The following is a 13,382-nucleotide window of genomic DNA, read 5'->3' as shown; positions in this document are numbered from 1 at the left end:
ATTCCATCAGCCGCTGGAAGGTCCCTGGTGCGTTGCAGAGCCCGAAAGGCATACAGTTGAACTCACTCAGTCCCATCGGGGTGGTGAAGGCGGTCTTCTCCTTGTCAGCCTCTGCCACAGGAACCTGCCAGTACCCGCTAGTAAGGTCCAAAGTAGAAAAGAAGTTAGCTGATTTTAGTGCGGCTAAAGACTCCTCTATTCTAGGCAGCGGATATGCGTCTTTGTGAGTGATACGGTTGATTTGTCTATAGTCGACGCACATTCTCATGGTGCCGTCTTTCTTTTTCACCAGAACCAAGGGGGCTGCCCAGGGGCTACAGCTGTCTCTAATGACCCCAGCTTCTTTCATCTCTCTTAGAATGCCCTTTGCGTTCTGATAATGTGCAGGGGGTACAGGTCTGTGTCTCTCTTTTATTGGTGGGTGGCTCCCTGTGAGGATGTGGTGTTCTATCCCTTTTACTCTGCCGAAGTCTAGCGGGTGCTTACTAAAGACTCTCTCGTACTCCTGTACCACCCGGTAGACTCCTTGTTTTTGGTGCAGGGGAGTGGAGTCAGCACCCACGTGGAGTTTCTGGCACCAGTCCTCCTTTTGTTTCTGGGAGCCATTACCCTCCGCCTGTGGAGATGGAGGCAAGGGTTCCACAGCCCTGATAGCTTTGTGTTCGACAACAAACAGTTTGGCGAGTGTAGCGTACCTGGGTAAGTGTACTTCCCTCTCCCCAATGTTGAGGATGCGGACGGGCACCCTCCCATGACGGACATCAACCATCCCCCGGGCTGTCAAAATGGTGGGCCTGCTGTCCGAGTACACGGGTTCTACCATGGCTTGGTAGTCTCTACCTCTCAACCCGATTGCAGTCCGACACCAGATCATCATTTCACTTTTGGGAGGCATGGAAATGGGGAATGGGTCACTCAGTCTTACGCTACCGATCTCACCACCAGACAGTTCTACCTGCTACCGTCTCATCAGGGCTTTTATCTCCTTGTTGAGGACTCTCTGTTGGGTGGAACTAGCATTCACCGCCACCTGTTGTAGAATTACAATTACCTCTGAAAGACAATTTTCAATTACATTAGTACCCACCGTTATTTTAGGGTGACTTTCACGATGGTCAATGTCCACAATAATTACTCCCTGTGCCGGCAGTTCAACTTTACCAATTTTAATGGTCATCTCCTTGAACCCCATCTGCGGCACGGGTAAGCCATTACTGGCGATGATGCTCAAGTTATTGTCTGGATACCGTGTGATATCAGCATCAGTCCAATACTGCTTAAAAAGTACATAAGGGATAGTGGTTACTTGTGACCCAGTATCCAGCAAGGCGCTCATGGGGATACCGTCCAGCACCACGGGTAAAACCGGGCGCCCCCCAACGTACTTATCACGCCAATTATAAGGGCCTGGTGACCTTATGCCTGGGGGTTGGCCCTCTGCCCCAGGTTGGACCCGTTTAAATTACAGTACCTGGAAATGTGTCCGGGCTGGTTGCATCGACGGCAAATGGGCTGTCCATCCTCTGCGTAGCGGTCTGTGGGCCTCCCCCGGAACGACGGGATCCTCCTCTGTCGACGCCACGGGACATCCTCCGGACTTGAAGCCGACTCGATGGGTCTTGACGGGTCCACTTGCAACGCCTAGACGATCCTGGTCAACACCGCGACGCTCCTGGTCAGCTCCTGGACTTGGTGGTGCAGGTCTTTCGACGGGGCTTGGTTCAGGGCCTGTGCATCAGCCCCCACGGGGTCCATAGAGGAGGGCGCCGCCTCCTGGTGGTAGGTGAGAGCAGGGCGCCGGGGGTTTATAGCGCCACTGGTTGCAGATTCACGGAGCACCCTTATGGCCCTGTCCTTAAATTGGGCAAAGGTCAGGTCAGGGTTCTGAAAGAACATGAGGCGCAGTTGGGCCCTGTGGGCGCTAGACAGCAGACCTTCTATGAATTGTTCTGTTAGCAGCTTATCCGTTTCCTGCACACTGCCAGGGTCAGTTTGTTGAATAGCCCTCAAGGCTTCCTGCAGATTTAGGGCATAGTCTCTGATGCTGTCCTGTGCCCGCTGCTTACATCCATAGAACCTCATTTTAATCTCAGCGGAGGTACGTGTGTCAAAGGTACCCCGCAGCCGGGCCAAAATACCCTTCACAGTCCTTTTCTCCTCAGTGGGCCATGATTTTACCTCCCGCTGGGCTGCGCCAGTTAACTGCCCTGTTAATATGCTGACCTTCTGTTCCTCTGTCAGGGGGTAAACGTGGAACAAACTGTATAGCCTTTCCTTGAAGTCAGTTAGGGCATGGGGCTCCCCTGAGTATTTGGGCAGCCAGGCCGCTCCAGGGATGTAGGGCAGGGAAAAGGGCATCACCGCTGCTGCAGCTGCGTTGGTGGTAGTGGGCGCCTCTGTATCCGACATCTTCCTCCCCCCTAGTCAAGCGTGGCCTACCTTCCGACGATCCTCTTCTGTAGGCCGCGGCTCCGCTGCTGCTGCTATGGACGAGGACCTGGCGTCGCGTCCTGATGACGTCAGCGTCGCTCTCTCTCCCTTCCAGGACCTTGCGCAGCGTCGGTGCGTGGGGCGGAGCTTCGGATCTCGCGCGGTTTTGACGTCCACGCCCCTCTTCTTCCCGCGCGGCGTCCTGAAGATGGCGTCCGATGGCGGGAAACAGCTGCGGATGGCGGGAAGACGGCAGAAGACGGCGGGAAACGGTCCAAGATGGCGTCTGATGGCGGGAATCGGCTCCGGATGGCGGGAAACGACTCCGGACGGCGGGAAACTTCGCCACAGGTAAGTTACAAAAGTCTTTTTCAGGCACGCAGTACCCGGTGGTTGCGGGCACGAAATCCTGCCGACTACGCCAAAGCTGACTCGCCCCCTGGGCCGTGGGGCACTCGGATCCGGGCAGTAGGGGAACGATGGGGGTAGTAGTGGCAACCCGGTTCCGTGGCTCAGGGTGGTCAGGCCAGTGGTAGTCCGTTACGTGTTGTTGATTATGTCCGACTACGCCACCCGTGGATTTGCGGTTATTAGGAACCGCCGCTGCATGCAGACCGCTGGGGCTGATGAGGTGTGCAGCTAAGGTAGTGTGACTCCCCACGGGAAGAGTGCGGCACCAGGGCAGTATAGTGGATGGTGGGAGTGATGGTAGTGAGGGTCCCAGTGCTGATAGTGCTGGAGAAGCAAGGAGCACACAGACAACAGGTTGCAGTCCAGGGTCTTTACTAGAACAGGTAAATTGACCCATAAACAGTCCCGGCTAGGAGGGGGACCTGGATGTCTGAGAGCAACGGGGAAATTGGCCCTGGTCAGGGTGAGGGTGTAGGCCTACCGTGCTTTCTGCGCTCCTTCTGGCTATCTCCTCCTGATAGGGTAACAGCCCACGTTTCTGAGCTTTCCGTGTATTCTCGCCTGTATGGCCTGCGACGTGGGTTCCTTTCTGCTCCCAGCCTTGTCCGGCTTTACTGGTCCTTTCGGTTGTGGCAGGGCCTCCAGGCTTCTTAGGCCAAGGAATATACAGTCCCTTGCGGACTGGTTCTCTGCTGGGGGATGTGGAATCCTTCCAGCCTCAGACACCAAAGTCTGGTAAAGTCAGTCTCTTATCTGCCAAGACAGGCTCTCTTCGCCTCTTGTCTCTGGCTTGTGGCTCTCCTCCTGCCACACTTCCTCTTAGGTGCAGTGCAACTGTCTGTCCCTGCTCTGCTCTGGGACAAGTCTCAGTGCTGAGACAGGCCATCAAGTTCTCTCTAACCCTGCCCCCAGTACCAGCTTTTATAGGGGCAGCCAGCTCCCCCTACTGGCCTGAGACAGGAGGCATTGCATGCTAATGTTCCCCTGACTAGAGAACCTCCCCCTTGCTCTCAGACACAGCTTTAATACATTTTGTGGCATCCAGGCCAGGGTGACACATATGCATATAGAATTATATGTTTGTATGCAGCAGAGCTGTGTGTGTCTCTATGTAGCAGATCAGTGTCTGTAAGTAGCAGACCTGTGTGCATGTAGCAGAGCTGTATGTGTATGTAGGAGAGCTGTGTGTATGCATTTAGCAAAGCTGTTTGTGTATATAACAAAACTTTGAGTATGTAGCAGAGCTATGTGACTGTGTGTATGTAGCAGATCTGGGTGTATTCTGTTGTCTGACCTTGGCTTATATTTTGACTACCCACTTGCCTCCTGATTTGTCCCTGATGTGACTTTTCGGTATTGACCCCACTTGGCAACCCCTTTTGCCTCTGGATCTCTCCTCCAGATGACAGCCTTTATGTGGAAGCAATCCAGTGTACCCTATTGTAAAACCAGATCCCTTTCCACGAGTTAAAGGGCGAAGGTCGGGATTCCTCTGGAATCTGCCAGAGTGGCTTGTGAAAAGTCTGTCATAGTTAGCCTTTTGAGTCTTTGGCCTCTGCCAGACATAACACAATGATCATGATGTCATGATGTCTGTAAACGCTATGAAGTTAATGGTGTTATATATGTGAGTAAAATAAATAAATCTGTCAGATTCTCAGCATCAATTCATTTAAAATTATAATTACAATTTAAAATGGCTTATTTTGTCATCATTTAGGAATAGAGTAAAGATTGCATTCCAGGCATGACAGTAAAATTGTCAATTATACCCTTTAGTATGTGCTTTCTGAAAACCTCAAGTGATTTTTATGTTTCTCGCATCTGACAACTTAGAATTACTGAATATCATGGGAAATATATACAAGGGAAAATGTGAAAAATATTTGAAACAGTTTTGGAAAAGAGCTTTGCCACTGAAATGTCGCTAATAGTTATTAAACATGATATTGTTCAACCTTACTTTTTAGAATAAGTGCCTATTCTAATGCATCAGCACAGATTTGAACTCATTGCTGCTTCTAAAAGGACTGACTTGGTATAGGTGTATGTTATGGAAAAGATCATTATACAATTTACTTGTATATTAAAGTAGCTTAAAATTTGACATGATACCCCGATGGATTTACTAATGAATACTTTAACATTTTTGACCATATTCTGGCCCCACATCTTACTCAAATCTTCAATAAGACATCTTCCCAAGGATCATTCCCAGACGAAATGTTGAAAGCCACAATTATACTTATCCCCAAATCCAAAGGAGACCTGGAAAACGTTAAAAATTTTAGACCCATCTCCCTTATTAACACAGACGTTAAAATATACGCTAAAGTGCTAGCAAATAGACTAAAATCTATTTTACCAACCATAATCAATAGTGACCAAATTGGCTTTGTTGAGAAAAGACAGTCCACGGATGGGACAAGATGTCTTATCAACATTATCAAATTACTAAACTCATCGAAAATGCCCTCAACTCTCCTTACATTAGATGCCGAAAAAGCGTTTGACCGACTCAATTGGCTTTATTTAGAACATGCCCTCACGAAATTTGGCTTCGATAAAAAAAATGTTATCTTCAATTTTAGCCCTATACTCCAATCCCACGGCTATGATATACGCCAACAACCATCTTTCAAGCCCAATAAAAATAACCAATGGTACTAGACAAGGCTGCCCTCTTTCACCTTTATTATTCATCTTGTCAATTGAACCCCTCGCGCAGAAAATTAGAGAAAACAAAAACATTAAAGGAATCCAAGTCGGCTCCCGACAATTTAAAATTAATCTGTTCGCAGACGACATCCTACTCACTTTATCAGACCCTCTTAGTTCCATCAAAGAGGTCACACATACCCTTGATAATTTCTCGGATATATGGTATTTCAAAATAAATAACAACAAATCAAAAATAATCCAACTTAATTTAAGCGACACTACAATAAACAAAATTAAAAGAGACTTTAAATACGGTTGGGAAGAGGAACAATTAATCTATCTGGGAATTATCATTATAAAAAATATTAATTCAATCATTCATAAAAACATGGAATCAATTTTAGAGACAATAACCAATAACTACAGTGATAAAGACCTCTCGTGGTTAGGTAAGTCGTTAATCATAAAAACATTTGTCCTAAGAAATCTTCCTCTGATTATTCCCAACTCATACATAACCAGAACGCAAAATCTTATCAACTCCTTCATTTGGAGTGGTAAAAAGGCGAGAACTCCAACTGCTTTATTATACAGAAACAAGGCCAATGGCGGTATTGGACTCATCAACATTAATGCATATTATCTAGCAAACATAGTGAAACAGAGTCAATACTGGCTAAGCCAAAAACACCCGCCAGCGTGGATCGAACTAGAGACACTGCTTAACGGTAATCTTCCCCCTCACAATTCACTCTTTAACAAATTCTTTAAGAAATCTCATTCCGCTTCATCCCACCCTATTTTCCAAGCAGCTATGTTCGCCTGGGAAAAGCTCTCTAATCTTAAAAGGAATAAAAACAATTCTAACAACTCTATGAGCCTCCCTCTCTCGTTTATTGCAGCAATATATAAACACCTGTTCCCTCCACATTGGTCATCCATCGGTATAAACAAAATTAAAGACATTTTTGACGGTACTAACTTTATCCCCTTCGAAGAACTCAAAACTAAATTTAAATTGGCATCAAGTGATTTCTTTTATTACTCATCGACAAAAGACCTGATTATGCTATTTCTCTCCAACAAAAGATCATTATCAGAAGCTTCATTGAATCTACTTTGCAACATAGACCACAAAATATTTTGGAGTTTCAAGTACATTTATAGTTGCTTCAACAAAGATGACTTGTCAACTAAAACTACATGTATGAAAAGGTGGGAAGCAGACCTCAGCTTATCTTTTACATTAGAAATGTGGGAAAATGCCTTATGCTCATCATACTCTTCAAACATCTGCATGGCGCTGCATGAGGGATTTTATAAAATCCTATCACGTTGGTATTATACTCCCTCAAGACTATCACATATTGACCCCAACAACTCCCCTCTATGTTGGAGGAACTGTGGACAGCACGGAGACCTGCTCCATGTTTTCTGGAAATGCCCAAAAATCAGGAAAATCTGGGCACAAACTTCAAAATTAATTAACAGTCTAACAAGCCAAGTAATCACGCTTACACCCCAAAAAGCCCTTTTATCTCTAGAATTGGAATCTTTGACTTCACAAACCAGATTTCTCATTATTCATATCTGTTTGGTAATCAAAAGCTCCATTGCATTCAACTGGAAGAAACCAGAACCCCCCCGTTTCTTTGAAATATTAGACAGGATATCACTTCACAAAACATACGAGATAAGATACGCATCAAACATTAATGGTTCAACAAGGAATTAAAAAAAAATGGTCCTTATGGTCTAAAAAAATCATATATTTCTTCATAATTAATACCTTCCGGCAGAGGTTTCTTCTGTCTTTTTCAGAGTATATGCTTTGTTATTGCTTTAAAAAAGCACAAATTGACATGCATTTTTCTATTGTGTCATTATAAGTTATATTTTTTCTGTAATTTGTTTTGTTTTATTTTGAACAAATTGTACTAAATCACTTGTTCATCCTCCTTCCCTTATTCCACTCACTCTCTCTCCCCTCATCCCTTGCCCTTTACGAACCTTGTTTGCGTTCGTGTTTGTATTATCATAAAATTTAATAAAAATCATTGGAAAATAAAATTTGACATGATATACAGTACACAAACACAGCTTACTTTTCTAACTTATTTGATGAACGACTTTACCAGTACATACACTGCGTTCAAGTTATTATGCAAATTGGATTTAAAGGGAATCTGTCACCCCCTGGGACGTATATAACCTATTAATATGGGCATACTTAATGGTCTTGTTGTTGTGAAATCGTATTTTATATCTTTATGTTAATGATTCGTCCCAGACCCCTGGGCGTAGGGGGCCCGGAAGAAATCCTCGCCTCCTCTCTTCATTAGATTACCTGCAGTAATCCTGCGCCTTCGCCCTGCACTTCGTCCACAATGCGTACCTCTTTCTCTCTTCTATGGGAGGAAGTAGCAGTGACTCGCCTGCGCAGAAGATCACGGAATAATGCATACAGGTAGGACTACTTGAACATTTCTATCACCTGTATGCCCATATTAATAGGTTATGTACATCCCAGGGGGTGAGAGATTCCATTTAAGTGTCATAAAAATGTAATATTTTGTTTTTCAAATAAATTCATGGATGGTATTGTGTCTCAGGGCTCTTTGGATAATTGAAATCAATCTCAAACACAGTGATCATTAGTTCTCCAGGTGATCCCAATTAAACCATAATAATTTAGAACAGTGCATTTTGGAGATATTTTAATTTTCATTGGGAGGTTTGTCCAATAAATTGTGACTTATACTCTAATGTTTGATGATTTGAACATTACACTACATGACTCATTTACAATCAACCATATAGGAAAATCAGAAAAAAATAGCATTTGCATAATATTTGGAACACGGTGTAGGTATTTTGCAGCTCCATCAGACTGAGGTTCCTATTGACACCTATTGTGGTAAATTATTATTTTAAAGCCTGAGTCCAACATAGATTCTTTTGATCCTTTGGATGGCTAGTCCAACTCTGAGATCAGATAAATAAAAATGTGTATTACAAGAATTTGTTGTGCAATAAACTTAAAGGAGTCTTTCATTTTATCTCTATTATAATAGACGTGTTGGGGTCATGATTTTGTGCACTTCCTAATATATAAGTATTACAGGTCCTCCTTCTGCATCCTATTCATCAGTCACCACCAACAGAAAAGCAGCACATGAAGTGTGCTTTCAATTGGAGGAAGCTGATGCTCAAGTCTGGTCACACACTCTTCAATCAGTGACCATGTGAAGAGCAGGAGAATTGTGCAGTCTGAAAGGAAGGAGGAGAACCTGTAATACTTACAGTAGATATAAAAGTCTTCACAACCTGTACAATTCAATGGATATAAACAAATGTTTTCGGGTGAAAAATGAAAAACAAAGAACTAAAATAATGTGGTTGCATAAATATGTAGACCCTTAAATGAATACTTATTGAAGTATCCTTTGACTTTATGACAGCATTCAGTCTTTTTGGGTGGGAGTCTATCAGCATGGCACATTTAGAATTGGCAATCGTTGCCCACTCATCCTTTCTGTAGCGTTCCAAATCTATCAGATTGCGAAAAGGCATTTCCTGTGTACAACCCATAGATTTTCAATTCTATACAGGCCTGGGCTCTGGTTGGGCCATTTCAAAACTTTGATCTGCTTCTGGCGAAGAGGTATGGAGGTATGCTTAGGGTGATTATTGTGCTGAAAGGTGAAAGGTGAAATTTCGAATTTCATCTTCATCTTTTTAGCAGAGCCCTAAAGGTTTTGTTGAAAAATGTACTGATATTTGAAACTGTTCATAATTCCCTTCAACTTAATTAAAGCCTTAGTTCCAGTTGCCGAAAAAAAGCCTCAAATCATAATGCTGCCTTTATCATGCTTTACTGTTGGTATGGTGTTTTTTTTCTCATCAGACCATAACATGTTTTCTCACATGCTTTTAGCAGACTTGATGTAGGTTTGCCAAAACATAGCTGGATATTTTTCTTTATAAGAAAAGGCTTTTGTCTTGCCACTCTACTCCACAGACCAGACATATGAACAACACCTGAGATTGTTGTCACATGCAGTACACAATCAGTACTTGCCAGAAATTCTTGCAGTTCCTTTACTGTTACTGTAGGTCTCTTGGCAGCATCCTTGACCAATTTTCTTCTTGTCTTTTCATCAATTTTTAAGTGACGTCCAATTCTAATTAACCTCACTGTTGTGCCAAATTTAACCCACTTCTTGATGAATGTCTTTACAGTGTTCCATGGTATATCTGATTACTTTAAAAAAAATTCACCCTTCTCCTGACTGATAACTTTAAACAATGAAATCCCTTTGCTGTGTTATAAGCTGTTTAAAGACCATTGCTTTTGCTGTAAAATGAAACTAAGAAAATGTCAGGAAAAGCCTACTAGAGCATTTAAACTTTATATGGCATTTATCAAAATCACTTTAAATGATGGCAGCTGTGTGCTAACAACTATTTAACATGAATTTAAGTGGTGATTTCTGAACACAATCACACCTCAAATTACAAGAGGGTGTTCACACTTATGCAGTAACGTTATTTTAGTTTTGTTATGTTTTATTTTACTTCTCAAAGTGATTTCGAATTGTTTCTCAATGGATTTGTATTGATTATAGTTGACATTAAAGGTGGAAAAAGTGCTGAAATGATTCTTCTTGATATAATTTTTGTACATGACAAAAACCTGGCATTTTAAGAAGTGTGTGTGAACATTTTATATTCATTGTACATATTAGTAACTGTCAAAATATCATGTCCCCAGCACATCCAGTAACATAAATGAAGAGTGGGCAATCCCTTTAATCCTCAATTTAAAGTATCTCCAAGACACAAATGTAGCGCCCCGAGCGTTCGGTCGCTACAGAGGTATTGCATCTCACCCAGAGGTGTGATATCTCACTTCCAGGTAAGGATGGAGTGTGGCTCAGGACCCTAACACCCACATGCACTACAGAGTGAGCACAACTGCCCCTGTCCCTGGCTGGAGTGGGGGGAGGGAACACCTAGAAAGGGGGAACCCGGTAGTGTGTGGGTGGGGAGAGTAGATTCAGGGTGCACTGTAAAGGGGAGTATATAAGGTGAGCACCATCTTGGAGTCAGGGAGGAGAGAGCAGAGAGAGAAGAGAGAGAAGGAGGCTGGGAGCAGGGGCTCTGTACGGGCTCTGCTCCGCAGGCAGGCCCAGCCTCAAGGCCTGAGCCTGGAGAGAGAAAACAGGAAGGAGAGGAACGGAGGAGGCTCCAGGAGTGGAGTGAAGGGACCCCAGGGGTGCGGACCGGCCAGTAGCCACCGTACGCCAATCGCTAACAGAGTAGGGGGGTCAGGCCAAGAAAGGGAACCGGATCCCTCATCTAGTGGAGGAGAGCAACTACCCTCAGCTAGTAACCGGAGTCCGTGGCATTGCACGTGTACGGCCCCTCACTACACCTGTTAGGAAGGCACCATATAGGACCCAGGGAAACGGAACATACGTTTGCCCGCCAAGGCCCGAGGCAGCTGGACAGAAACGTGGTCAATTGTGGGGTACGACGGGCCAGAGAGAGGACACACGAAGGGGGTCCTGAAAAGCATTCCAAAGGTACCTGTGAGTTGGCCGAGCCCCTCACCTGGTGAGCACAGTACGACGTGGGCAGCCATTACTTGCAGAAGTGGCTTGGAGTGTAAAACTGTGAGTAAAGACCCTGGACTGCATCACTGGACTCTGAGTCATTACTGTTGCTCCCGCGCACCATCACCCCCACCATCTGCGCTCACTGCCCTGAGGCTATACTCCTCCCATGGGGAGTTATACTACCCTCTGCTGCGCACACAACATCAGCCTCAGCAGTCTGCCCCGCAGCGGCGGTTCTCAGTGACCGCAATCCACGGGTGGTGTAGTCGGACATTTCAATATTAAAAACCAAGTAAACAGATTCGCCACTGGTTTGACCACCCTGAGCCACGGGACCGGGACGCCGCCACAGAGACTACAACCCCTGACATTACACAGAGACCCGGCTCCAGGTATTCCCCCACACACGGCCCAGGGGGCGCGTCACAAACAGCACAAACAACACAATGAGGAGGAGCTATTTAGATTGATTGGATGTACTACATTTACATCTAAAAGATGTTACTAAATGAATACAGTATATCACCTACTTATTAATGTACTTCATGCTGATTATTTGCATTGCAAAAGGTTTAAAGCTATTAAAATGTACATACAGACATTTAAAATATACATTTTCTCAAATTTGCCCTAATTTAAGAAGTTTATTATGCAAGCCACAATGGAAATCAAGCAATGCTAAGCAAGAAAGTCACATAATAAATGAACTTCTAGTATTAATTATTGATATTACAAATGGTCAAATCATTTAAAAAAGAACCTGGATTCCGGCGCTTGATATAAAAGGGAAAATCATTATTTTATTGTCTAAAAACTAGTACATGTTCTCAGGGATTTACATAACGCATTTTATTTTCCATTATAAGTGAAAGTGTCTATGCTGATTTACAGGACTTGTAGAAATAAGGGTATGGACACTACTTTCACAGACTATCTAAAAAGGATATGCCTGCAGTACAATAGAAGATTTTTGACACTCAGAATCTCTCCTATTATAAGAGTGGCCAAGAGAGCAACTTTATGTAAGGCAACACTATAGTAAAAGAGTGGCAATACAACGACAAATTGGAATACACCTAAAAACTTTGCATCCAGTTATTCTAAGCTAGCTATTCATACATACAAGGACACAACGTTTTGCACACCATCACTAAAAATGTTCTGTTATCACTCATCACAAAGAAGCACTTTGGTGAAATAGCTGTTGGTTGTATCTTGGCGGCTCAGATATTTTCACACTTTAAACACAACAATACTGATTCTCAGGTCAATGGATGTTGAACTTGGCATTTACTATGAGCACCGAGGATTTAAAAACAAAATGGCAATACATATAAAGCTAAGATAATAAAGTAAATCAAAACACAAAAAGAGCATTATATCACAAAAAAAATATTTTGGAGAAATATATGTTGGTTTAAGTAAGACTGCATTAAGGTATTGGAGTTTTCGGTAGAAGTCTCCATTACAAATACTAAAAGCACGTGACTGAAACCAAGCATACCCCATTATTGTCAATGGGGATCGTAGGATGGAGCTGTTGGTGTCATGTGACAGATCCATTCACATGTTGTTATAACAGAACAAAATGACAAAAGACCGACAAATATCCTAAATAATTTTGAACATCATGTGTATTTTGCAGGATACTAAAATCTTTCTAAACATTGATACAACATATCATATTAAACCTACAATTCACCAAAACTTTTCATGTGTAAGTAGTGAGTAGTGAGAGACATGCAGAGAAGACTTACAGGCTGAGCTGCTGCTGCTGTACAGCGGGGAGTTCCCAGGTGCTGAATCCTCGGATGCATGAGCCGTGTTCAGCACTACGGACAGCTCTCCTGGTTCCACCACACCTGGATCAGCTCTCTCCCAAGCTGGGTGAGGAAGTCCTTGGTCCAGGCAGTCAGATGCCCTGCGCTTCTTTGCTTTACCGGGCTTCCAGTCATTGTTTGTTCCAGGCTCTTTGCTTAGCTGAACCACTGTGTTTTTTGACCTGGTCAGAGCTGATGTTACTGACCCCATGGCTGTGCTGATGATCAGAGACCGATATTATTATCCGAATGTAGATGATAGGCCGCAGTTCTGTATTTAACCCCTTTCTGCAGTAGATTTCAGTTCTTTTCAAAAATGTAAACAAATAGCTGAGCCTTTCTCAAACGACCATTTTTACATAAGTAAACCAGATGCCCTGCTGTAGTTATGATTAAGCACAGATTCTCCGCATATGGATTAGTCCGACTCAGTAGCTCT

General features: G+C 43.7%; 1 protein-coding gene across 2 annotated transcripts in view; it reads right to left on the bottom strand.

Moving 5' to 3' along the window:
• Window positions 1-13,169, bottom strand: part of PDE1C (phosphodiesterase 1C) — a 1,470,255-nt gene extending 1,457,086 nt beyond the window's left edge. For both annotated transcript variants that reach the window (XM_073678287.1, XM_073678290.1), the window contains exon 1: window positions 12,881-13,169. In XM_073678287.1, coding sequence (XP_073534388.1) covers window positions 12,881-13,154 — 274 coding nt within the window. In that variant the 5' untranslated portion in view covers window positions 13,155-13,169. The remainder of the gene's footprint in view (window positions 1-12,880) is intronic.
• Window positions 13,170-13,382: the final 213 nt, after the last annotated feature.

The sequence above is a fragment of the Phyllobates terribilis genome, unplaced genomic scaffold (assembly GCF_046119375.1).
Source record: "Phyllobates terribilis strain yellow unplaced genomic scaffold, ASM4611937v1 Scaffold_4__5_contigs__length_816908805, whole genome shotgun sequence".
Taxonomy (NCBI): domain Eukaryota; kingdom Metazoa; phylum Chordata; class Amphibia; order Anura; family Dendrobatidae; genus Phyllobates; species Phyllobates terribilis.
The sequence above is the reverse complement of the archived record's forward strand: the minus strand, read 5'-3'. Positions and strand labels throughout refer to the sequence as shown.